This window comes from Poecilia reticulata, chromosome 11 (genome assembly GCF_904066995.2).
Source record: "Poecilia reticulata chromosome 11, P_reticulata-male-v2, whole genome shotgun sequence".
Lineage (NCBI taxonomy): Eukaryota > Metazoa > Chordata > Actinopteri > Cyprinodontiformes > Poeciliidae > Poecilia > Poecilia reticulata.
Window position 1 is genome coordinate 22,388,006 of NC_088840.1, and position 27,558 is coordinate 22,415,563.

Sequence of the window (27,558 nt, forward strand, 5' to 3'; positions counted from 1 at the left end):
TCTCTAGTTGACTGAAAAATATTTTAAAATATAATAATAATACATATATACTTTATGTACAAGTATAGCTCAAAAATATTGGGAACAATTTCAATATTTGCTCTCATTTTAGAAAATGACATTCAAACATTATGTAGAATTAGAGGTGCAACTAAAGGTCATTTTAGTAATCAGTTATGTTATTGATTATTTTGATAATTTATTGAATAAAATAACTGGCATATTATGTAAATGTTTAGTTTTGGGTGGAATATTTTTTACAAAGAAGGTTTTTTATTATCTTAAATGAAAAAATAAAAAAAATTGTACAGTTTTGGATCAATTTCTGCTCTGAACATGTTCTTTCACAAACTGTCATTTTTTGATTCTGTGTACTTCAGCTAACTATTAATCAATTATTGAATTAGTTGAGTTTTATTTCAATAATTGATTTGTCACTATTAATCTGATTGATCATCTCAGCACTATAGAATCATCAGCCATAGAGGAAAGTATTTCAACCCTTCATATCTGATATTTTTGATGGTTATAAAACTCAAAATTTAATGTCTTCAAATATAGGATATTGCAAAAAAAGTTGGAGAATATTTACAGAAAGTTAAGTAGAAGGAAAAAGTGAAGCAGCAAGTTTTTTTTATCTGTACTCGTCTGCTTTAAAAACAAAATAAATATGAATATTAGGCTGTTATATCAGTCCTTTTTTTTTTTTTTTTGCATCGTCCAACAGTTTGTCACCGAGCAGAATCGGTGAGTTTGGTTGAGCGGGTCGTTACCTTGACGATATCGGTGATGAGCGAGTATCTGAACATCCAGTCCAGTGTGATGCCATCGCTCTCCATCAGGTCCTGGAAGAAAAAACACACGCAGCTTCATCCTGACCCTCTGCTGTTTTAATCATCATCATCATCATCATCTGTGTGGGCTCGTGAAGCAGCCAGCGGGTAAAACCCCGCAGACGACGCCGACAAGTTAAACAAGCGCGCCCACGCTGCGGCAGCACCACCAGAGTCGTGTCTGGAGTACGGGATGTTATTTCTGCCTCACTGCAGTCAGAGAGCGAGTAGAAAAAAGTCTTAAAGTCCAAAAAATTTAAACATCCTGCAGCTTATCTGTGCAAAGACAGCGCTTTGAAGTAGGGCTGAAACTTCATTTTGAACATTAGTCGATCAATTAGATAAAAAATGGGGACATTCTGCAGATTATTCAATTAACCACTTAAGACGTTTTCATTAACAATACATTAAAAATTAAATAACCAAATAATTAAATTCATTTTTTAAATAAGAATATAAACTTTAATTGCCTAAAATGCAGTAACAGTGTTCCTTTAGTGCAGTGGTCCCAAAACTACGGCCCGCGGGCCGGATCCGGCCCGCCTCCACGTTTGGTCCGGCCCCCTGAACAATACCAGAGAGCATTCAAATATTTTTTCATATATTGTATTTTCCGGTTTATACGTGGATTTTTCTTCAACCACCAGGGGGCTCTTTAGCAGGAAGTGTGTCCTGTAAACTGTGGGTGTTTTGTTTTGCATGGCGCATTGCTGCCATCTGTTGGACTTTTAGGGAACTGCTTGACTTTTATGTTATTTAATGAGTACGGTTGTTTTCTACCGGTAGAGCAGATAGCAAACACGTGTTTGTTATGAACGCCGTATTCTAGGTGAATTCTTCAAAGCAATGCCTGTAAGTAGCAGCTTATACTATTCAAAACGAGCCTTTATGTTAACATATGAGGAATTCATATGTTAAAGTTACTTTCCCTCAATGGAATACTAGTCAGTCCCAGTGACCGTTTCACTAACGGTTTTTGCCCATGTGCTTTCTGGGTAAAATTCAATCGAGAAACGCGCCCCCTGGACCCCCCTTTTTTTTTTTTCACTTTTTCTATTACAAACTGACTCCGGCCCCCCACTCCGCGCTGCAGAAAAGCTGCAGCGCGGAGACTTTTTCTCGCAGTAAAACTGTTCTGAGGTCGTTTCAGTGAGGAAATTTGCAGAAGGACGGTGAACCTCTTCGCAGATGTTCCTCCACTAAAAAAAAACCCGTCTCCGTCCTCTCAGGGCAGAAAATAACTCACTCCGCTCTTAAATTCAGCGGTCATCTGGCAACAACCCAAACCCCATGCAGCCCACAGCAGCTGTTGCTAGGTTACCCTGCTGGCAGGTTGCTAGGTTACAGTGTTGGGAGATAACTGTAGCTGTGCAGAGGATTTCTGCAGAGCTGAAGGTATAAGAGGCTGATGTGGACGGTGGGTCATGGAGGATGATGGGTAAAAATAATGCAGTGATTCAGACACAGAGACGATTCTGTAACGTTTTAAAGCTTTGAGCAGAAGAAAAGTTTAAAACCTTCTTTTGTTTTGCTTTTTTGGATCATTTTTAAGCCCAGATCAGGTCTCCTAACCCAGACCCTTAAAGCTGCTACCTAGACTTTTCTGTAAAATCAGTCAAATTGCCTCAGATGTATCTCGTGGACAGTAGAATAACATGACATGGTACATTTTTAAATTTGTTTTGCTGTTTTGTTGTAAATTACTTTTCAAACAGTACCAAAAACCTCACATGGCTCTGATGACATCACAGAAGGCAGTGTTAGTCAAAACTTTCTTTATTTAAATTGAAAATGGAGAAGTAATTTTCAATTGATTCTGTTTTTCCCTGCACAATAAGAAACTCAATATGAAATATTGTTATTCAAATCTATTTTTTAAGTACAAAACCGATCTGTCAATCATCATAGATCTGAAACAGAAAGATGTTCGCTGCTCTAATTTTTATTTTTTTTCTACTTACTTAGTGTAGAAGGTTTTTTCTGCAACAAGAATAATATGAAGATTATGTTCAATGTGTTTTGATTGGGTGCCAAGTCTGCTTTTGAGTAAAAGTTTCTGTATGTAATATAATAAAGTTAAAATAAAGTAAAAAAATATGATTAAAAACAGACAATTTGTGTTTTAGCTAAAATGTTTAATTAAAAGAAATATTTACCTGGGGAAAATTAAATCTCATCCTTAAAGATTAAAAGTTAATCTATTTGCATCAACCTCCTGTTGAGGGCCGCACAGAATCCTCCCATGGCCTGCATGAGACCCGTGAACCGCACTTTGGACACCCCTGATCTTTTCTGAGTTTTTCTTATGTTTTTTTGCCTGTTTTTTGTTCAATTTGACTGAAATGAGTAAATAAGGGTTGGAGTTATTTAATCTGGTCAGAATATGTGACAAATTTTTAGCCAACCAAAGACAATTTAGCTAAAAATAGAGAAAAGACGTTTCTGCCGTCAGTTTAAACAGCTCAAAAAGTAAAAACTAACAAACTGAGAATGAAAAATATTTAAATCAGGTTGAAGAGTTGATCCAAATCCTTGTAAATGTTGATGTATTTGCTTTTGGGACAGCAAATGTAAGCTAAAAATTTAGATGTTTAATATTTTTCTTTGAGCTGAATCTAAGAAGTGTTTGTGTCCAGCGGGTTGGTCGGTGTGCAGGTGTGTGGGTTCTACCTGCAGGCTGCCTCTGGGGCAGTACTCTGTAATGATGCACATGTTCGGCGGGTCGAGGCAGGCTCCAATAAAACGAGTCAGATGTTCGTTATGAACGTCTCGCATCTGCAGAAGACAAGAGACTGAAATCACATCAAAGCCGCCTGGAACCAGGAGAGTTTAAAAATAGAGCGGATCCTTACGTGCTTGAGCTCGAACAGAACCTTCCTCGTCAGCTCGATGCGCTTCTTGTTGATATATTTGATGGCAGCCAGATTTCCCTGAGAGGAAGAAAATTCTTGTCTTCATCGTCTCACAGCAGATTTACAGATTAATGTGCTGCGACTCTCACACACCTTGTAGTATCCAGTTTTAGTGTAGATCTGAAAGTTTCCCTCCATGGTCATCAGAGAACCCAAGTTTGATCCTTTCTGGAGAAAAAAACAAAAATATGATCAGGGTAAGTAAAACAGTTCATCTGAAATGACTGAAAGTTAAGGAAACAAAACCCGTTTTATGTAAAGGAAGGTTTCAACAGTGACGTGCAAAAGAAAAAAAAGTTCAAAATTAAGATAATTTAAATATCACCAAATAAATAAACATAGTTATAACAACAAATACTACTACTAATACTAATACTAATAATAATAATAATAATAATAATAATAATAATAATAATAATGAGATTACATTTTTTTATTTTAATGTTTATGTAAAAGAAATGTACAAATATTTTTAAAAATTAAAAAATCCTCAAAATGTAAAATAAGTCGATTTAATTTTTATCTTACAATTGTCTGCACAAAAAAAACAAACTTTTTAGATTTTTTTACTTCAGTTTTGTACGTTGAAGCATTAAAGCCAGAATAAAATTTTCTCTTTCTTCAACTATGAAAATAAAGTCATACAATAATAAGATTTTAATAAAATGAGAATAATGTCATAATAAATATAAGAAAAAAGTCAAGTCAAAAGAACATGAGAATATTGCTAATCTAACTAGAATAAAGTTACAATCATTATCTGACTAAAGTAATATTTTTATGAAAACTACTTTATGAGAAATAATAAAAGATTAAAATGAGGAATGTTGAACATCCCAACAATCTAGAAAAGTTATAATTTGGTTTTACACATATTGAAATACTTCAGCATCAAAATATGATCAGCAGGACTTTGAAATTATTATGCAAATAACTATTTGACTAATTTATGTTTTGAAGGAAGAATAATAAGGACCTGCTGGTCATATTTTATTAAAACAACTTTATTCTTGTAATTAAAAAATATTCTAGTTCTAATGCTCCATCACAGTTTGCAGGTCGACTTATTTAGGTTCATTTTGTCATTACTGACGGTCTTGCATAAACATTTCAAAATAAAAGCCATAATAGAACGTGCTAAAAGCTTCATGTGGAACCGCAGTAAGAGGAACCAGAACCCGGACGTTTAGATACTGTAAATGAACACACAGATGTTGACGCTGCTTAACGGCGCGTTGTTTTGTACCAGAGACATGGTGAGGCGGCTGCAGGTTCTCCGCAGGGATTTCTCCAGGTTGGTCATCTGGATGTCGTCCCAGGAAACTCTCCACAGCTGGGCCACCAGCTCGTTCTCCAGCTTCAGCTTCCTATCCAACAGACAGGAGGACAGGTGTGTGTGCGTGTGTTTGCAGAGCTGGTGATGTATTAGTGTGTGTTAAAAACAAGGGGAAACACTGAGAGAGGCGACAGGAGAGGTCACCAGAGAGAAGAGACGGAAACGATTTCTGAGGTCAAAACAAGTTCTGATCATTTCAGCGTTAAGATACTGCTGACTAAGAACGGCTCATGGTAACCACTAAGCATTGGGATGTGTGCGTAGAGGACGGTTAATTTCCAAAATACAAGAAAAAAGAAAATATTGACACCAAATTCGCTCAAATTACACAATAATTAAATGAATACACTGCAAAAACACAAAATCTTTCCAGGTATTTTTAGTGCAAATATCTTAGAACATTTTAAATAAAACTAATTTAACTTAGTAGCTTTTCAGCAAGATATAGGAGCTTGTTTTAATTTAAAAAGTACTGGTTTTATTAGCAGATTATTTCACCTAAAACTTAACATTTTTCCTATAAGTTAAATAATCTCTCCCCGTAAAACTACTTTTTAAAATCAATACTCAGGAATTACTGATAAAAGAAAAGATCCTATTTCTTGCTTAAATAGCAGTTTTGTTATATTTCAAATGTACTAAGATATTTGCACTAGAAACAAGACAAAAAACTTGTTTTTGCATTGTACTTATTATTTGTTGCACTGTAAAACATTTGAGCTGCACTTAGTTGTATCTACTATCTTCTACTCTTTAAGTCAAATAAATTTAGTGAGTTTTAGATTTTGAATCTAAATGTGAGTTTGTGAAAAATAAACTTACAGTCGAAAGTTATTTGAACTTTTTATTAATTTTGTCAAGAGTTGAATAAACTAGAGTTTTAAAAAACAGAAAGAAGTAAAAGGCAGGAGTGGGAACTATTTCCCAGAATGCTTAGCGGCATGTTTTTGTATCTGAGATGGAAATGTGTTGGATTGATCACTCTAGTTTGTTAATTATTCTAAAGTAAAATAAGTATTTATTTTAACTTGATATTGTGAGTAAAAGAATAGAGAAATGTCTTTAACTAGAGGAGGGGAGTTTATTTTCTTTTTATTGTGAAATAATTATTTGGTCTAAATTGCAGCATTAAAGTTAAAACTCACAATTCAAGATTAATGAACTTAAAAAACAATGTTTAGACGACTTGTCTCTCATTAAATCAACTTCATGAACTTTAATTTTTGAGTTAAACACAAACTAAATTTCTTGTAGACTTAAATTTTCAAGTTAAACCAACTTCAAAGGTTTTACAGTGTGTTGCTTTAACCTAAGAACTCAGAAACAACCCAGATTTATTGCTTGACATCTTTATTAATGATATTAAACACAAACAGCAGGATAACTACATACAAGCATTATTAGTTTTTTTATACATAAACCATTTTCCTCTATTTAGAGAATTTAAAGGGGCAAAAATGCACCAAAAATATTTTGTACTTTGTATTATTGTGAATAAAGTAAAATTAAGTTTAACTGAACTGTAGAAACTGATCTGCAGATATAGGAAAAAATACTGTATTCAGTTTTATGAAGTTTATGAACGTCTCTTTACAGATCCTGAGAGCTTTTAGCACCAGGCCGTCTGTAATAAAAGTGACTGGATGGGTCAAAATCTGAGTAAAGTCAATGTTTTTGTTCGAAAATGTAAAGTAAGAGATTAGCGTTTAAATACACTTAGTGAAGCCAAAGAATTCAGATCTAATTTTAACATCCACCAAAGGTATTTTACTATATCAGCCTTCAAAATAAAGGATAACAAAAAGCAGCTGTGCGCTTTTATTTTTAGTAGATTAGAAATCTGGAAAGGAGTTTTTATTGGCAGAACAGTTCATCCAAATCGCTGCTGCCAAACATCCAAAACCTACAGAAACAGAGTTTCTTCATCAGGTTATTTACCCTGAAACTATTTACATTAACTATTTTATTTTGTTTCTTCAATGTGACTATTATTCTGTTTATTTACTCAATGTTTTAATGCCGGTTTGCTTAACTAAGCTTTCTGTGAAGGTTTTTAGTAACATTCTGCCTGAATAAACTCTTCTAACAGATGCTAAATGCAGCTAACAGTCTCTCTTCTGATTGGTCGATCTTCTGTCCAATCAGTTTGAGGCTTCACTACTTTGCCAAGGTGAGCTAAATGATACGCATCAATTTCTGCTTTATAAATCTAATCACATAGACACAAACTGCACAGAAGTAAATCTTTTTTTTTTCCTCAATCTCCCAAATTTTATTCCATAATTTTACAAAGCTATATATTCACAAGTAAAAAATATTTTCGGTAAAGTTTTGCCCATAAAATCCATCAAACTAATTCCCACTTCTCTCCAGTATTACAATGTTTTATTACTGCAAACTGAAGCATAAAAGTTAACAAAAATATTAATTATCTACCACAAACACACATCAGTGTCAAGGTAATATAGTTACAACAGTAATGTTTCTTTAAGTAAATTGTGTCTCAATTTATTAAGAAAAGTGGATTTAGTATTTCATAAACATATAAACATGCAGATGAGTTCAGCTTCTAGCAGTTGTATGAAAATTGCTGACATTTTTAAAAAGGTCAGAACAATTTTAGTGTTAAAAAGAAAAACGCTGTGATCCTTTTAAGTCCTGTTTTTTAAATGTTTATTCTCCACCCTCTGACTCGGGGCCTCGCTGTGACCTCTCTATTAATGACAGGCAAAAGGACAGACAGAAAAAAGACAGGAGGAGGGAGAAGAGGAAAGAGGATGTGTGAAAAAGAAAGGAAGTGAAAGAGGACAGGAGAGAGAAATACAAAATAAAATGGAGAGAGAAAGAGAGAGAGAGAGGTGCTGTGAGAGATTGAACTGCCACAAAAATGTGTTTTTATTTCTGTATCTTTGTGAGAACCAAAGTGAGTTTCTGAGTTTTGTGAACGGCGACCTTCAGTAAAGGTCACCATCATAAAGCTCTCATGAAAATGTGCAAAAGTGTTTGTTGTTGGGTTTCCAGTCACAGTCAAAGCAAACCTTAAACAATAAAAAAATAAACAGAAGTAAAAAATTTTAAATCACACTTTGTAACCCATCAAACCAAAGCAACACAGAGATCCACCAGATGGTGGCAGTATAGGCAGCTTGTCTTTACGCCTGTAAACTCAGTAGAAGAAGCAGAAACTAATCTCAAGAACACCAACAAAAAATAACTATGAGTGAGAAAACTATGTTTTCATTGTGTCTCTTTTTACATTTTGAAAGACTATAAAACTATATTATACTTCTTTAGTAAAAAATACTTTTAGTGATCAACTGATCAGGCTTTTCTTGGGAAATGTTGATTTCTTGTTTTCTTTCAGTTCTGATGTGCCAATTCAGATTTTGATCCATTCTTTTTAGTCATATAACAGGCAAAAAAAAAATACATCAATTTCCATAGTAAAGATAGTAATATAAATCACGGTTTGCGTGTTTTTGTATTTCCATTTGCTTAAAAAAATAAAATAAAATAAAAAACGACCCAAGTGCTTAAAAAACCAAATACAGACACTTTTTTGGCAATGAGTGAATGTTTTTTGTTGCATTGAAAAGAAGCCGTTTTAAAACCTTCCAGAATGTTAAGTCACATTTGAAGACCACTGCAGCGTTACCTAGCAACCACAGCCAAGCCCAGCCCTGTCACCTAGCAACGCATACAGAATTCCAGCACCTAGCAACCCGATTTGAGTCAGTTTTTCTTAGAATATAGCCAGTTTTTCTCTCTTATTGGTTTGTTGAGCGTTAGTTCAGCTTCCTCTGCGTCCGTGAGTCTTCCTCCCTCAGTGTCACTACTATTCTTCTCGCTGCAGCTGCACCGCATTTCCTGTGATTAGTGTTTCTGGTTCCTTTGTCACCCAACAACCTGGGCCGAGTATTTAAGCTCCTCATTGTTCATAGTTCAGAACTGAACTCTTCTGTTTCTCTGCCTTATCTGAGCTGCAGTCCACTGGGTGTTATTCTTTCCAAGCTCAGTCCTGTAAATTTTCTGTTTTCATCATCAAGATTTTTAAAACGCCTCATTTGAGCGGCTGTTTGCACCTTAACTTCACATTTCACTGGAGCCATTCTGGAGCCTTTCACCGTAAAGATTTCTCTGTGCCTGATTAACAAAACGAAGAAGGGATTGTTTGGTTCTGCTTCCAGTCTCAGGATTTCACTGACAGCTTGCTCTTCCATCTGTCAACGTTTGCTGTTGCTTGCATTTCTTACTTTCAGTGAAGCAAAACGCTAAGAGGCATTTTTTTAGCATTAACAAAAATACATATTTTAAAAATATATTATGCTATCTGTAAGATAAATTACAAAAAACAATCACTCAGCAGAGTAGCTGACATAAATGTAATGGTTTAAATGGGCATTATTTTGTAAAATCGACTTTTTGAGCTTTATATCATGTTAAAATGTTATTCTCTCATCCAAAGCATACCTGGAGTGTTTTGATTCTTTCCTAAATGTTTAATAAAACCTTTATTCTCCCCTTTCTGTAAACATCACCCTGAATAATATCAAAGACATTATGGAGAAACTTTGATGTGACGACTTCCTGAAGGCGAAGTGTTGGAAAGAGCAGGAGCTTCTTAAAGAGACAGAGGCCCAATTTCAAGGTATCAAACTAAAATGTCAAATCACATTTGACATACAACATATTTATAACTGAAGTTAACATTGTTACTTGATTGAGATATAAAATGGCACTATGAATGTGCCTAGAAAACATATAATGCTTCCCTTCAACTTTCTGATTCTCATTCTAATCCAGAAAGTTGGTGGTGAAATTATTGGTCAAAAATACATAAAATAACTTTTATGGTTTTAACAAAAATACAAAAATAAACCATAAAAGTTGTTAAAATTATTCCTAACCAGCTGCCGTATCTTATTGACCCACATTATTTAATGTAGTTTGCATTTTCTAAAGGGAAACACAAACTGACACCAGGATCCGCTGAGCCTGTGAGTCTCACCTGTAGATGAAGACGGTGATGGTGACGATGATGATAAAGACGAAGCAGATCACTATGGCAACCATCTGATGCATTGTAACGGTACCTGTGTGGGTGAGAAGGAAAAGCAGCCTGCATCAGCACGAGAACATGAGGCTGTTTGCTTCCAGCATGAAGAAAATGGGAATCTTACTGCGGTTCTGCAGCCACACGATGCTTTCAAGTAGAGCAAGCAGACACTGTTTTAATCTGTAGACATGTGTTTAAATGCAGCTACAGTCATTAAGTACCTGGAAATATTTTTACAACTTTTTTTAAGCATTTTTGTTTCATTAAGACCAGAAACTTTAAAGGATCTTATTATTTTATCTGACAGAAGCAGATGGGAGAATTTGTTGACAGGTGTGCTCTCAGTATGTTGTATTGGCATTTATTTTGAGTCCATATACTCCAGTTAACGATTAATCAATTACTATTTATCATCAATTATTTCAATAATCGATTAATCAAAATTAATCCAATTAATCGTTTCAACTGTACTGAAGAGTTTCGGCTCTTTTGCAAAGAAACCTGAGCAACAAATTGAGTAAATGTCCAAAGCTGGTAGAGAGAGTTACTTATGTTAGTTTTGTCTTATTTCAACTGTACTAAGATATTTACATTATAATCTGTACTTGGTTAGATTTTGTGTTTTTGCAGTGAACCCAAAACGCTTGGATATGTTGGTGCTTCTACCAAATTTATGGGGCTTTTTTTCAGATTTTTATTCGTAAAACAAACTTTTCCTTCCACTTCTTAGCTATGCTTCACTACTATGTTGGTCTACCACATAAAAACTCAATAAAACCCAGTGAAACATGTGGTTAAAGTAAATATTTGTGTCAGATTTCCATGTATGTGTGCTGTTCGTACGTGCGAGGCAGGTCGGGTGGTCGTTCCTGAAGCCGCACTCTGGCATGTCTACGGGTATCTTCCCTCCAGGCCACCGAATATTACTCTTATCCAGCGACTTGCTGCTGCCACGATACACAGACACTACCTGAAAACACACAACAGCAACGATTAAATTATCATTACTACCCATGATTAGCTGTTCTGGAGCATTCGTGCATTAGTTTTGCATCATTAAGACAATGTCAGGGTGGAAAGATGTCAGCAGTTATCGTATGAAAACAGTGCATCTGGGTGATTAATAATTCTGTAAGGAATAATATTCTTAGTGCAAAACATGTTTTTATCATTGTGTCAGTGTGCTCAATATCAGCATTGCAAATGACTGCTTTGGCTACAAACAGTGTCTGGTTTTTAAATCTCATACCGCGACCATATTTGGCAGATCGTATCGACCCTCATTGCCCTGTTTTTACCTAGAGCAATTAAGATGATTGTATCTGAACGCAGAAAGACCTCAGTTGATAGAGGAGAAAAACAAAGTAAATGTAGTAGTCTGTTTGTCTGTTACACTCTGAAAGATCATTAACAATGGTCTCGAACTTTACAGGCCTCAGTTAAATAATGTCAAACCAACATAAATCTGGGTGTTGGGGCAGATAAACTACAAACTGTATAAACAAACATTACTGTTTCTATCTAAAGTAGACTAAACTCTTATGCAAATTTCGCATTTTGAAAGTTTTTCTGTATCTTCATTTGCACTGAAAGAAGGGAAACGGCGCAGTTAACATTTTATTTCCAGTTAACACATTAACAAGGTGTTTGTTGGGTTAAATTGGTTTGTTCTTGTAAATATAACAGATAACCATACCTTATGTGGAACTTGTTGGAAGGAAAAAAATATGTAAAGTTAGTGATTTATTCTTTTAGGTCTCAACTCCTTCTATAAACAATCCAACTGCGTAAAAAAAACACCCAGACAAGTTAATATTTTTTAATGTCTGGAAAATGAGCCGTTTCAAAACCTCCAAGTTTTTAAGTTGGCTTCCACAGACCAGTTACCTAGCAACCCCAGCCAGGCCCAGCCCCGTTACCTAGCAACCCAAGCCGAACTTTGGTCAGCTGGTTTTACCGATGGCTGATGGGAAAGAGGAGAGTTTGTTTGCAGCCATTTTTATGTGTGAATGTAAACACTGAGTTTGGGGGCGTGTTCAGCAGCAGCTTTTTTTTTAAATTTAAAGTGACAGGACGCCCTAAAACATCTCAATCTTCAAAATAGGAAGAACTGAGAAGACTAAAATATCATTTTCAGTACTAAGTGTAGTATAACCCGTAGATCTACATCTGTTCAACCTTTAATGTTACTCCTACTGAAACTTTCCCAATCTTCAGTCTAGAATGCACCTTTTAGTTAATAAGCAACTTGTTTCTTAGGTATTCTGACTGGAAAGGCCAGTCTTCACACACTGCTAGAGCGTGAAGTTCAAAAACTGTTATTACTGTATCTGCAGTCATTAGTTAGTCTTTACCTCACAGACCCAACAATCCCTCTGATTGTTGTCCTAACAGACACAGAACTAGTTTGAAATAAGTCCTGCTGCTTTTTCCTGACCACAGCTGCAGATTCACGCTTATCCCGGTTTCATAAATCACAGTGAAGCCCTCATCTGAAATTTTACCTGAAACTCTCCAGACTCTGGATCCGTCATGTCCCACACGGCAAAGTCCGTCTCTCTGTCTCCAACCTTGTCCATCTTCACCTCTCCCGACACGCCTGTAGAGAAATCACACATTATCTGAGTTTATTTAATAAAAAGTCCTCTTCCTCGTCTGCCTTGTTTGCTTTTTCTCCTGAACATATTTTATATTTGATAACAGTTATTTGTGTTGTTTTAAATGAAAAAAAAAAAAAAAACAATGCAGAGAGTGATTGAAAACAGTTGTTGCTTTCGTTGATTAAAGTCCAACAAACTGACAAAAGCCAAGAATGTGACTGAAAGAATTATGAGGAGGAGGAGACTCGGCTTTCAGCTGAGAGGGTGGGAAGAGTCACAGCATCCACAAAAAAAGAGTGAAAAAGTCCAGATTTGGAGCTCAGCATCTCAAAAACAGACTGGTATTTAAATGAACTGGATTCCAGATGTTCCACTTATTCTGCTCATGTTTTCTGATTACGTTCAGCTGCAAACTGAGAGCAAATCCACACCTGGCCTGAAACCTGACATCAGTGTTTTAGTGTGAGAACTTTTTTACACCATCCAGACCAGTAAAGCTGAACACTGGATCGTTTACCTTTACTGGAAAGCAGTGGGAGGAGAAAGAGTGACGCAAAGCGGGAAATCAAACATACTGGTAACATTAAGGGTTGTTGCTGCTCCAGTCATGAGAAATTATTGTGATAAATGATAACATTGTCAATTGGAGATTATTTTCAACTAAAATGGTGATAAAAATGTAGTGGATTTTTAATGCAAGCATTCAAAAAAATGTTACTTCTAACATTTAAAAGAAAAAATGTATATCCTAATCCACATGTTTTTGCTATTACATTTATAGATTATTTTTAGCTTAACATATTTGTATGTGCATGCTTATTTATTTTTTATTCATTTACATTCAGTCAAATTGAATTACTACATCACTCATAGATAGATAGATAGATAGATAGATAGATAGATAGATAGATAGATAGATAGATAGATAGATAGATAGATAGATAGATAGATAGATAGATAGATAGATAGATAGATAGATAGATAGATAGATAGATAGATAGATAGATAGATAGATAGATAGATAGATAGATAGATAGATAGATAGATAGATAGATAGATAGATAGATAGATAGATATATATACCTATCCATATATATATATGGATGTTGTGACTCTTCCCACCCTCTAATTTAGCTTTCAATCCATTGATAGCTAAATTAGTTGATTATTTGATTATCATGACTCATAGTTTAGGTATCAGGACTCTGAAAGGCTTCGTGTTTTGTTCTCATTGAATTTCTTTAGACGAGAGCATGATGTGTTTTATTTTCTCCCCTTTTCACCTGCTTCATGTTGTCAGACAGGTTCTTTTTCAGTGATTTTTATGTTTTACAGGTCTGACTAATCAGTGACCAGAAATACTTTGCTGCTGCCCGTCAGAGCTCCCTCTACTGTCAACTACTTGAGTCGCCTTGCTGCTCCTGTCCAGTTCGTCCTGAATTCAACCAGCATCGCTCTCTCCTCCTCTGACGCACATCGCCGGTGATTGATGGGCGCTGACTTAGTTTCGGTGTGTGTTGGTGGATAAAAGCAGTTCAATCTAATAAAGAGCAAGCAGAGCGGCCTGTTTATCAGCACCATCAACACACTGAAAGACACACTGAAATGACAAGGGTGTGTTTTCATGGACCCGAGTGTCTGAGTTCTCAGTGTGATCCTGGTTTTGATTATATTACAGTTTAGGTATAAATTTAGCTACTATATAGGGGGAAAATTAAATGAGCTTTTGATGCAGTTAGGATAAATACTAGTATCAGTTTCCTTATGTAAAAGCTGTAAATATAGGCATCTATAGGTCAAAGGTGACCTTTTACGCTTCCTTGAACAGGTTAGAATAGGTCATTACACTTTTTTCCACCAAATCCTTCTCAGATAATGAGATTTTAGTCTGCTCAGCTCTGCTTATTTATTTAGACATGTTGCAATGTGACGTCACGCGGGCAACATCTCCCAGATGGAGAGCACAAACCGCTCACAGACGATGATTACTGTTGGTTTTACCTGTCCTGTTGTCAGCATAACGCACTGAATCTTTAACATAAGCCTGATGTATGAAGGAAAAAGGATGCAGTGCTTTGCTATTAATTGTCAACATTAGGACAACGAGATAACAAGGTCCGAGGGTATCGCACTTTACAGGCTAGGAAAGGGTTTTAATAAAAAACAAATAGGGAGGGGATCAGTTATGCTAGCTTGACTTTGACAACCTTCACATGTAGATGTGCTGCGGGATTCTGTGCTCATGTTCAGTTAAAGAAAAAAAGGCGATTCACACACCAACTCTGACAGTAGAGTTGTGTTTAAATTAGCTAATCAGCCACGGCTGTGTCCAGGCAATCACTTATTAACAACAGCAAAATAAACACCAAGCCTGGAAGCAAAATACTGTAACAGACTGAATATTCTGCTCTTTGTGTGGGAAATGTTTGCGTGTTTTTTTTTTTGTGTTGATTCCTGATACACTAGTGGAGCTGTTGTCAGTTAGTTGCTACGGCAACGAGTCTGTGTGTAGCGTAGGGGACACAGAGAGCGAGACAAAAGAAGAAAACGAGCAGTTTCGAGTTGTTCTTCAGTAGGTATTCTGCTTTATTTGTCTTTAGCTGTGGCACTAAATTAGTAACACCTACATCTCTAGGTTTCATTTATCGTTCTACTGCAGCAGCGCAGCGATGGATGGCATCTAAAAGAATCGTTTTTGGATGTAAACAACAACAGGTAACATGTCAGCAAAACCAGCTGACAAAATGTGCTATAACTCAGCGTGGGTTGCTAGGCAATGGACCGGGGTTGCTAGGTAACGTGCAGGGCTTCGCTGGGGTTACTAGGTGAAGGGCATGTCTGCCAATTTGTGATGTTACATTGCAGAAGCTTTTGAAATAGGTCACCAAAAAACATGAATTTGTTGACAGAAACCAGCTGGGTGGGTTTTTAAACTGTTGGTCTGTTTTAAGGAGGAGCTGAGACCCAAATGGAAGCAGAAAAATATGCAAAATGTGAATTTTACACAACAGACCCCCTTTAAATTACTCATCATATTCACATATATCATGAATTTTGGGCTTTGAACTTATTCAAATCCACACAGAGTCCAAATTGATTCTACTGGCTCAAATATGTACATACAGCTCTATGAAAGTTCTGTTAGCAAATTCCCCGTCAATCACATGGTTTTTGTATCAATCAAGTTTTTTCCATAAGGCTGACTGGAGTTTGAACTTTGTAACTGTTGGTTTGTAGTTACTCTAAACAGGTTGGTTTGCTGGTTTTAAAGGTGGCTCATTCAGTCACTTCCTGAAGCGTAAAGAATAAAACCAGGCAGATTATTTCTCGTCTTCATGCAGGTCTCCTCACGGCGGCTGCATCAACAGATTCATGATCACAGGCATAAATAATGACGCAGTGATCAGATTAGCGCTTCTGTCCAGCTGAGACCGTCTGCATGTCTGGTTCTTCCCATGATGCATTGTCACTTTCTGGGGACGTTTTTCACACACCTGGACCCACTTCCTCCAGTCCTGCATCGCTTTGCGTTTCTTAGTTTGTGCTGTTTTGTCTCTTCTTGCCTCGTCTTTTATTCTTGAGGTATTTTATTTTGCTTGAACTATTAACAAGTTCAAAGTGACTCTTTCTCCCTCTGGATCCGGATCTGTTCTGCCTCTTTAAGTTGGACAGAAACCTTGTTGCTTCTTGGACAACTTGTACTGGTACCAATTGCACTTTATTATAACTAAAAGTGACAATATGATTAGACTGTACTGGGCTGAACATGCCTCTTAGTTATTGACCTCACATTTGTCTAACATGTTCTGTCCAATGAGTTTCTAAAATAAAAGTAATTAAGAAAATACACAAACAGCAAAAACATCAGAATTTTCAGAACATGTCTATTTTGTATGGGGGGTCATAAGGGACTAAATTAAATAAGTAACATTAAATGTGTTATAAAATAAATAAATGTTTAATTTAGTGTTTAGGCATAATTTAATCAAGCAATCAAAGCTGTTGAAGTGCTTTACATATTAACACAAAATTACAAAGTTATAAAGAAAATTCCTTAGAGTTAACAATTGAACAAACTTTACATTTTTATGAGTGACATCACCAAAATCAGACATATCAAATATGTTGGTAAATATGTAATTTATTATGTTTATTTAATAAACATGTCATATGGTCATTAAAATGCTAATTTGTAACAGCCAAAGCAGATAATTAGTTATGTATTTAATTATTTAATGCTTCCTACTACTGCAGCATCACCATAGAATAATTTTATCTGTCAAACTCGCCTACCAAAGTCAAGGGGCGGGGCTATGAGTGTGTGGGTGGGGCAAGGGTGCTTACCTATGGGCGGAACCAGAGGCGGGGCTATGGGTTGGTAGGCGGGGTCAGGGATCGGGGGACGGACAGAATGAATGCCAGCTTCGTATGCAACAAAAATCCTCCATTATGCTTACGGAGGATTAGTTTAGATAGTTTATGATCTTAGCCTCAAAAAATGGGCCAACGCTGATAGGTCAGTGTTATTCCCGCCCTTTCCACACATAGCCCCGCCCACCAACACGTAGCCCCGCCCCTAAACTTTAATGGCCATGTTTGACAGATAAAATTATTTTATGGTGCATTGTCTATTATATGTTTGCATTTTAATCATTTGATGACATACTTAATAAATTGCCTATTAAATAAATTATCAAAATTATTTAAAGATGTTTTTCTTTAATTTTGTCACTTTTAGCCCTTCATAATTTTGTCTCATTTCATTTTTTTCTATTTTGGATTTTCTCTGTCTGGTTTGTCTCCGATTGTTAATCTGGTCCATCTCACTGTCTCTGAGTTTGCAGAAACCCAGTGAGGAGTCTCAGTGCTTTTCCGCTGCGTGAGTCAAGAATGATGAAAGCTCTTATCTGTTTATCTTTTAAATATTTCACAAACTAAAACAACAGAAGAGTTATTTCTCGAAAGTTTGAATCAACATCTGCATCTGACCGACCGAGGCGTGTTTTATGGACCATAAACTTCAGGTCTGCTGCGATGATAGATCGCAGTCTGTCTCTGCTATTTGTTCAGCAGTTTTTCTTTCTCTGTTTAGTTTTGTGGTGAAGCAAGAAGAAGTTATTTCAGTTCCAAGGTCCAAATTCAACAAACACTATCTGCTGCTTTTTAGGTTTTCAGGAAGAAAAAAAAAAAGTTTGATAAAATCTCAACAGAAGAGACAAACGCAAACAAAGGGGAGGAGATCAGGGGAAACATTTCTGATAATATTTAATCCCAGAATTGTCGTCTGGGTTATTTTTGAATTAAGCTGGATCAAACAAATAAGTTTAAAGCAAAACTGACAAACAGTTATCTCACTCCTTCCTGGGAAAACCAGCTGGGTGTGGTGTCAGTGCAGGAATTTGGGGCTCTATTGTTAGAAAAACTTTCTGTAATAATAGATTTTATGAAATTAGGAAATGCATTTTCTTTGGGGATTCATTTTAAAATGAGCCATTCACATCTGGGTATTACACAAGGAGAACAAAACATCCTAGTAAGAACATTCCTGTGCTTTTATGTTATAATATGAAGCTAATGTGTATTTGTCTTTAGCCCACCTTACTCTGACACCCTCTAATAAAAACCATTGGAACCAGTTTTCCTCGGAAATCACTCAACCATCTAAAGCAGTGGTGTCCAAACTTTTTCTGGGAGGCAAAACTGGACAATTTAAACAACTGTCGGACCACAAAATCCATCAAATTAAAAATGCAAAAATTATCTTATAGTGATGTTTTTCTTTATGTATTGTCTACTCAACAAACTACATTTCTATTACATAAAAAATCTAAAACATAAAAAGGTTCTTGGTCTGTTGCCATGTTCAAAGAAAAACAGACAATTTCCACATTTTTTGGGTCATCGGTTGTTTTCTAGTTTGTTGGCCAAATTTTTACTACTCTTGACTTCTGGTCAAGGGCCAAAAAACATCATTTCAAGGGCCACAAATGGCCCCCAGGCCACACTTTTGACACGTCTAATCTAAATTGATGTCTAAAAACGTTTCTTTGTTTTCGGGTCAGGCTAGATCTTAAGTGATAGCTACAGATTTTTAAATACTTTTGTTCCAAATTGAATCAACTTATTTCCATATAAAATATGTATCTCAGTAAGGAATGCAAACTACAACACATTCGCTCAGCATTTTACTCCATTAAACATGACAGAAGATGTTTACAGACAGATGCTATAGAGTATGGCTGTAAATATATGAGACGCAAACCAAAATGCAAAAAAACCCAAACAGGTTATTACTATAAATATTGCTACATCTTACAGCTTGGGTTGCTAGGTAACAGGCAGGACTCCCATAAGGTTGCTAGGTAACATCAGTGCCCATCAATTGTGACTAAACAATCATGAGAGTTTTGAAACGGCTTCATTTACAGACACCAAAAAACCGTCACTGTGTTTTTTAAGCTATTTATTTGATTTTAGAAGCAAGACAAAAACATCTGAAATGCAAATTTTGCATAAAAAGAACCCTTTAAAACTTGCTTGTGTCATAATTTGAGACATAATAAATCAATGTAGAGTTGCTACAAAATAAATATCAGGAATGAGATTGAGACAATTACTTCTTGTTACTGAGTATGCTAATGTTAGCATTAGCATGTTTTATTAAAGCTTGAACTGTCTCCACAACCAAATCAGTCACCTACACTTGACAATTTATTATTTGGACTTTGTCACAGGTTTTTGCTAATACTTTACATTATTTAAATGTTTCTAAAACTTGACTTGAAATAAAAAATAAACCTTATTAATGAAAGGACATGTTTCCCTAGGAGCAGTCAGCTCTAGTAATTATATTTAGTTTAAGGTAAAGTGTCAACAACACGCACGCGCACGCACACACACGCACACGCACACACACACACACATATATACACACACACACACACACGCACATCCTCCGTTTTCCTATGTCAACACTGTCAGCAGTAAAATTAGGTGAAAATTTCTCTCTTTGTTTTTACACTTGCAAACTGTTTCCTGAAGCTGTTAGGGACTCTGAAAAATGACTGACGACTTCCTGTGTGTGCTAACAATGTAAGGCGTTCAGCCTTGACAATATACCGCGGACCGACTCTGAACTCCAGAACCTGGGTCTGCCTGACATTGCAGGTTCTCCAGAACGACCCACAAAACAACCCTCACAAATCTCTGCGTGCTTCATGTCAAATAAACGTTGAATTACTGACCAGGCAGAACAGAGAAAAGTGAAACGTTCCCTTTAAATTCCTTGCGGTGTGACTTTCCTGCCCTGGCTGTTGGTTTGGGTCTAAGACTTCCTGTTCCCAGTGTCGCTGCCAGCTGGTACAAATTTGCGCCAGCCCCCTAACACACCAGCCCCCTGTTGACACACATCACAGCCGTGAGAATGTGAGCGTCCGTCAGGCTCAGATTCCCAGGCTGACCTCCGGGGTGCTCCGGGGCTCCTGATAGGTTTTGAGGCTTGTTGGTTAATCGACTGCATGATTGATTGGTGGCAGAGAAACGCTGGTTTCTCTCAGGGCGCATTGAGCCAACTTCAGGCTTTACAGGCTCTGATTTACGCCGGTAAAAAACAGGAATCATAAAAATACCAATTAATTGGCAATTTTATCATGATTAAAATGTTTTAATAGACGGTCAAAGGCTTTTTCAAATCAACATGTTTTCCAATAAAGAACAGTGTGATTTTTTGCTAGATTATTGAATCTTGCGATAACACGCACTTAATATCATTTTTATAATGTTTTTCAATGCAAAAACACAAAATATTACAAACCTTTTTGGTCTAATTTCTAGTACAAATATCTTTGTACACTTGAAATATGGCAAAACAAACTTGCAAGCATCTTCTCAGCAAGATATATGAGCTTGTTTTAAGTCAATAATTCCTTAATATTGATGAAAAAGTTCTAGTTTCACTGGTAAAATATTTAACTTACAGGAAAAATGTCACATTATAAAAGAAATAGTCTGCCAGTGTAACTAGAAACTTTTCATTAATATTAAGGAATTATTCTCTTAAATAATAATTGCAATAGCTTACTGAAAAGTTACTTGTAAGTCAGTTTTGTCTTATTTTCTGTGCACTGCATAACTGCAGTAGAAACTAGACTGAAAATACTTTAGTGGTTTTGCAGAGTAGAAGAAATAATACCAGAACAAACTAAAGCAACAAGACTAAAATGATGTGTTTCTGACATAACGATAAAGTTGTGTCCTTTATTTAGGTTTTACTTTTTCTTTATTTTCTACTGACTTAATCAAAGTTCAGAGTCAACTTAAATAGAAGCTGTTAACTGACAAAACGAACTGTCTGGGTTGCTAGGTGACGGGCAGAGTTCCGCTGTGGTTGCTAGGTAACGGTTTGCACTTTGTTGAGGTTACTAGGTCAAGTGCAATGTCCGCTGATTTGTGACGTTACATCCAACAGGTTTTTGAAACGGGTCATTTCCAGACACCAAAAAACATGAACTTGCTGCCAAAACATCGGGGTGTTTTTAAAAGCGCCTAGTCTGTTTTGAGCAGCAGCAGAAACACGAATGGAAGAACAAAAATAAGCAAAATGTGAATTTTTCATAATAGATCCCCTTTAACAAGCATTAATGCCCTCAGTCTTCCTTATCTCTGCTGTGTTTGCTTAACACTACACAAAAGCCCTACGATGGTGTTAAAATTCATATTTTTATCTTGACTGAAGCATTTTATGTTCGCAAAACAAACAGTTAATTAAACATGTGTTTTTGCTGTTACTGAGTGAGCAGATTTACTGTGAAATCAAAGGCGTTTTGCTGGTAACATTCCGGTAAAGTGCAGCTGCATTTTAACACAAAGCTGAAAATGAGATGGATATTTCTGCGCTGCGGTTTTCTGATTAATAACACACATTTTCAAAGCAGACGGTTCTCGTCCAGCGCTGCGCTCTGATTGGTTCACCACCGACGGCCCATTCCTATCTGAGCGCCAGGCCTGTCCAGAACAGGAGAAGAATCACCTGAGAAGCTCCTGTTCCACATCCTGCGTGTCACCAGATCTCCTTTGGGTCTCTGGATGGGTCCCGGTCCCGACGCCTGCTGGCTCAGAGTCTCGTTCAGAGCCTGAGCGTACAGCATCACGCCGTCGTAGAAATCTGCCGCTATCAGGTTGTACTGACAGGGAAACACAGACGCGTCACGTCAACAGGAAATGTCTGCCTGACGTCATCCTGCCACGATGGATGTATTTACCAGAGAGTCTTCGATGGTGAAGTTGAAACTTTCTTTTGCGTCTCTTTTCAGATCTTCAACAAACTTGAGATATTCTTGGTTCTGAGGCTCCATGTAGGTCAGCACCTTCACACTCTGACAGGAGACGGTAAAAACAATAAATTCACCTGTAAGACTGAACTACTTCAGAGAAACGAGCAGAGTGACCTCTCACCCTGAAGGCCATTTTGGCTGCGTGGTCGTCCTGGTCTCCTCGGTACCAGGGCCTGGCGGCAGAGTTAGGAAGTAACTAGTTACATTTACTCAATTATGTTTACCTCAGTTACCTTTTTTTTTTAAACTTACTTTTCAGAGTATTTTTACTACGTCATACCTTTTACTTTTCTTTGAATACATTTATTATGACATATGGCTTCTAGGAAACTCATTTTCATTTTGGGCCAAATTAAGATCATAAATGCTCTTAAAGGGCCAGAATGTACTGATAAAACCAGCCAGCACACTGTTAAAAATATTAATGAATTCTTAAAGTTATATAATATTTAACATCTTTTCAGTCCCACCAGAATTTCACGATTGTTTTTGTGATTATTTGCAATAAAAATCAAACTGTGTGTCGTACTAATTTGGAAATATTTGTGCTTATTTATGACGGTAAATGCGATTTTTTATTACTTGATGTATAGATCATAGACTATAATCTGACATCATTGAAAGCTGAAGCAGCTGTTTAGTACAAGTAAGAACGTTTTTGACAACTTTTGAAAAAAATCTATAATAAACTCCCAATTATATATTAGAGAAAAAACTGCAGGGATTTGTTAATTTTGTGTGAATTTCCACAATAATTCGCAAGAAACTGGAGAGACTGATTGATATAATATGGCAGTAAACAGATAAAAACTGCATTGATTTGATTGATAACATTACATTTAACCACACTTAGTGTTTAGTCTAGAATCTAGGGCCACCTAAAAAACTGTGGTGGGCCAGATTTGGCCCACGGGCCTCGAGTTTGACTTAGTGGGTAGAAAATTTCTGGATTTTCAACCAATTGAAGGAGGAACAAAGATGTTTTAACCAAAAATTCAAACAGGTTTAACAAAAACCAGTAGTTTTTGATAAATTTCCATAAGTTTTTTGTTGAAAGAAACTTATTTAAAAAAATTTCTGTTGCCTGATTTTTTTGTGCTAATTAAATGTATTATTGTCATTCTCATCCTTAAAATATAAAAATTTCCACTTAACTTTATATTTTGGTCCGTCTGATTATGTAACTTTTAAATATTAAATGACTGATAATTTGATCAGTTACATTTTTACTCTCACTTGAGTATTTTCTACCCACCTCTGCACGTCGTTTCGTCCGCCACTCAGACCCTCAGCAAAAAGGTCAATGAAGAGGAAGACAAAGTCCTCCAGGTCCACCCTGTCCTTCCAGAACTGGACCATCAGGTTCCGTAAGATGTCCCGCGGACAGCAGACGTACACCACTGCCAGAGACAGGAAACCATTACAACAGATTATTTTTATTATGAAGGAAACAAACAGAAACCAGCAAAGAGACTTTGATGCTTTATGGGGGAAAACCAACCTGGAAACAGAATTTCACTGCAAAAACCCAAAATCTCACCAAATATTTTGTCTAGTTCTTATTGAATATATTAGAACACTTTAAATAAGACAAACCTAACTTACAATGAACTTTTCAGGAAGATATAGGAGTTGGTTTTTAAAATAATTATTTAATATTAACAAAATAGAGCTGCATCCACTGACATGTTATTATGACGCAATATTAAGATCAGGTAAGGAAAAAAATAAATAAATTATGAGATTAAAAACATAATATTACCAGAATAAAGCTGTAGTTTTACCAAAATAGTTGTAATATTACAAGAATAAAGGCGTAATATTTCGAGATTTGAGTTGAGTTGATTTTGACTTTATTGAATGTAGTAAAAGAACAAAACAAATAAAATACATTTAAAACAAAAGCAAACAAAAGAAGAACAGCAGTAAAGTATATTTGCACTTTCAAATGAGGGGGTAAAATTATGAATATATTTTTACACTCATTTACAGCATCATCCAATAAAGAGAAGAAAGTCATAGCAGCAGACAGTCGCTAATCATTTCAAAGTCCTACTACTGATAATAATTTGATGTTGATGAGTTAACAGATTATTTCCTTATTTGTAAAACAAATAGCAAAATATAACTTCACAAGGTGCTCAACATTCCTCCTTTTGATTAAGTTATCCTATACTCCTTTATAACATGGGAAAAATGTCTGAAATAATAAATAATAAATCTTTAAAACTAGAAGTTTTTAAAGAATCAATTTTAATGAATTATTTATGCAAAGCAAACTCCTATATTTTGGTAAAAGTTACCTGTTTTGTCTTATTTTAAGTGTACTAAGATCTCTGCACTACAAACAGACCAGTAATACTTGGTAGGATTTTGTGTTTTTGCAGTGTTTTGTTTCTTTTAATCATCTTCAACGTTAAACTGTCTGCATTTACTTGTTGCTGAATCCTTGAAGCTGGTTTTGACTCAACTTTCTGTCCTTTTGTGTCTTTTGATTTGGGTTTTTGTTTATCTCCTTAATGTGACTTTTATTTGCCACAGCCACTTTAACTCCTTTTGGTTTTGGAAGAGGTTGTCTTCATACGTTAAATGTGACTCTCTCTCTCTCTATCTTTGTGGTGATTTTGCTGTTTTCTTCCACTCTGAAGCCGCTCTGATCTCGTTTGGTCGTTTTCTCACATTGCACTCGTCTAACGTCATTGTGCCGTTCTCAGAGCCCTTCAGGGTCCAGTTGGACTCCAGCAGATTGTGAACCAGGCACGGCTCAGGGCTCGTGACCTCAGCTCTCCGTTTCCATGGCAATAATCAAAGAACCCCCTCTAACGAGCTCAGCGGCTAGACAGGACACACTCGTTAGGGATCGTTATGAACAATACTTCGGCAAAGGTGTCAACTCAACCCTCGAGACAACAGATAAACCGAAATCGAATACATGTTGAGAGAAGCTAGTCTGAATATTTTCACAGATAATCTCAGTTTGTTCAGCAACAGGATGCAGACTTGGGAATATGACATGTTCTTGGGCCAGATTCTTGTTCTTTTGTCCTCCATGTTTCTGCTTTCCTAATTTTTTTTTTAAGCATATTGTCCAATTTATGTTGTCATAGCATTAGAGCTAAAGAAAAAACTGTTGCTTAAATGGGATATATTCTGCAAATTTATAATTTTGCATGTTTTTGTACTTACATTTGTGTCCCTACTGCTACTAAAAGCAGCTCGAGCGCTTATAAAGAAACGCCCAGACATTTTTTTGGTGATAGTTAATGTTTTTTGGTGTCTGGAAAAAGAGCAGTTTCAAAGCCACATTCCATGGGCAACATGGAATGTGACTAGCAACCGTTACCTAGCAACCCCAGCCCTGTCACCTAGCAACCCAAACGGAGCTGCAGCATGTTTGGTCAGCTGGTTTCACCATCTTATGCGCTGCATAATTGCTGCTGGAAAAGACAAGAGTTTTATTGCTGACTTACCATTCAGAAATCACATGCTGCAACCTTGTTGGTTGTGCAGGAGGCTCTACTTCTGCTTTCAAAGATGAATGGTTATATAATTTCTCATCTGTTTGTAGTCATTTTCACGTGTGAGTGTAAACATTGAGTTGGGGGGCGTGGCCTGCATCAGCTTATTTGGATTTAAAGTGACAGGACGCCCTAAAACAGCTCAAACCAGGCAGAACTAAAATCTCATTATCTAAGATTTTGTGCAAAAGATGTAATGAACATGTTTTATAGAGTCTATAGATCTATCCTAACCTGTTCAAAGAAGCACAATGGGTCGCCTTTATGCCACTAGAATAAAGTCTGACTCTTTGAAAGAAAGATCTGGAATGGTTAAAAACATTAGCACCATACTCTAGGTTGTTTTTCACCAGATAATAAAATATTAAAGTTGCATGAGAACAAGTGAAAGCATCCTTCCTGCACCCTCCAGTCGAACCACATTCTGTTTAAATCTGGAGCAGACTGAAAATACCAGCCTCCCCAGTGTCACTCAAAGGCCTCCACAGAAAGAAAAATGTCCCTCCCCGGCCCGCGCCGCTGGGTCCCCCGAGGTGGACCCAATAACTGCGGGCAGCGACTTTCACATGTGAAACCCAGAAAGTTCCACCATGTTTGTTTTTCATAAACTGTTTTTAATAAAACTCTAAAACAAAAAAAAAAAAAAAAGAAAAAAAGGCAGAGCAGAAACTTTTCACTGACACACAAACACATGTTCTCTGTTTCCATGACTTCAGAGGACATTAATCCAACTGACACCTATTTCAGAAAACTTTCTCCAGTTGTTCCCATAGCAACCGCTCGCCTAACCCTTTCCTCAACCTCAGCCGGACCATAAACGTCTTAACTTTAACACGTTTTGATATACGATACGTGAAACTGCAGACACTTCCCCATAATCTGGCTGTGTAAACAGATTTGCATGAATTATGTCTGCCAAGCGCGCAGACACACACCGAGGGGTGATTACTTTGAGGACGGCCAGCGTTGCCGGGGGCAGCAGCTGGTGTCGCTTACAGAGAGGAGCAGTTAACCGACCGGGCCCGTGATGATGTCATCCCAAACACCAAACTGCACCGGGTACGCCTCGGACCTGCTGGGGTCCAAACCTGAGGCTTACCAACACTGACGTCACTGACACCTGAACAGGTTATCTATGCAGAAACTTTATGAAATCCACACAAACAGCAGCAGATTTATGGGGAAAATGCTTTAAATTAAGTCACAAAATGTAACACACCAAGCTTTGTGCTAGTGAAAATTAAAGAACAGATTATGAAATCATCACCACTGCAAAGCCACAAAATCTTACTATGTTTTTTTGGTCTCATTTTCACCTCAAATATCTTCAAATTCAACAAAACTACAAGTAACTTTTAAGCAAGATAAAGGAGCTTGTTTAAAGTAAATAATTATGTAATATTGGTAAAAAGTACTAGATCCACTGGCAGATTTTTTTCACTTTTTTCACAACCGACATGGCACCGTTACCTAGCAACCCCAGCCAAGCGCAGCCCGTTAAAGTTACTTTTGTCTCTCTTCAAGTATACTGAGAAATTTGCACTAAATCAAAAATACTTTGTAAGATTTTGTGTTTTTACAGTGTATCAGTGTGTAAAGGGTTATACACAACTACGTATTGTAGCTAGAAAAAAAAAGGAAATTTCCATTAAAATCTTGAAAATGTTGAGACTAATCTCAGAAAACACCTAGAAAGAAAACTTGGAAATTTCTTATTTTCAAAAGTCAAACGTTTTCAACTGGAAAGCGACGCTGTGGTATTAAAGAGACTCTTCAGGCATAAAAATAATTCAGTGGCCCAAAGTTCCTCCACAGTGATGTGAAAAACTCATTACAGTCATCACCAACACATAACGGCAGACGTCGCTGCCAAAAGTGGCACGACCAGTTATTAGATTTAGCGGGAAAACGGCCAGGTTGTTTCACACCAACACCTTCACAACACGACAAGTTAATGGACCAAGGTGTTTC

General features: G+C 36.6%; 1 protein-coding gene and 1 long non-coding RNA gene across 2 annotated transcripts in view; one reads left to right on the forward strand and one right to left on the reverse strand.

The window, feature by feature from the left end:
- The window catches only part of npr1a (natriuretic peptide receptor 1a), a 45,561-nt gene that overhangs the window by 7,987 nt on the left and 10,016 nt on the right, over positions 1-27,558 (reverse strand). The window contains exons 3-14 of the mRNA XM_008422285.3: positions 23,325-23,469; positions 22,191-22,242; positions 21,998-22,111; positions 21,766-21,919; positions 12,642-12,736; positions 10,981-11,107; positions 10,090-10,174; positions 4,992-5,112; positions 3,839-3,913; positions 3,686-3,763; positions 3,504-3,608; positions 774-845 (exon numbers count right to left, since the gene is read on the reverse strand). Coding sequence (XP_008420507.1) covers positions 774-845; positions 3,504-3,608; positions 3,686-3,763; positions 3,839-3,913; positions 4,992-5,112; positions 10,090-10,174; positions 10,981-11,107; positions 12,642-12,736; positions 21,766-21,919; positions 21,998-22,111; positions 22,191-22,242; positions 23,325-23,469 — 1,223 coding nt within the window. The remainder of the gene's footprint in view (positions 1-773; positions 846-3,503; positions 3,609-3,685; positions 3,764-3,838; positions 3,914-4,991; positions 5,113-10,089; positions 10,175-10,980; positions 11,108-12,641; positions 12,737-21,765; positions 21,920-21,997; positions 22,112-22,190; positions 22,243-23,324; positions 23,470-27,558) is intronic.
- On the forward strand, positions 9,022-10,130 carry LOC145553704 (uncharacterized). Its single transcript, XR_014089738.1, has 3 exons — positions 9,022-9,101; positions 9,637-9,729; positions 10,044-10,130. It is a non-coding gene; the product is annotated as an uncharacterized LOC145553704 (long non-coding RNA).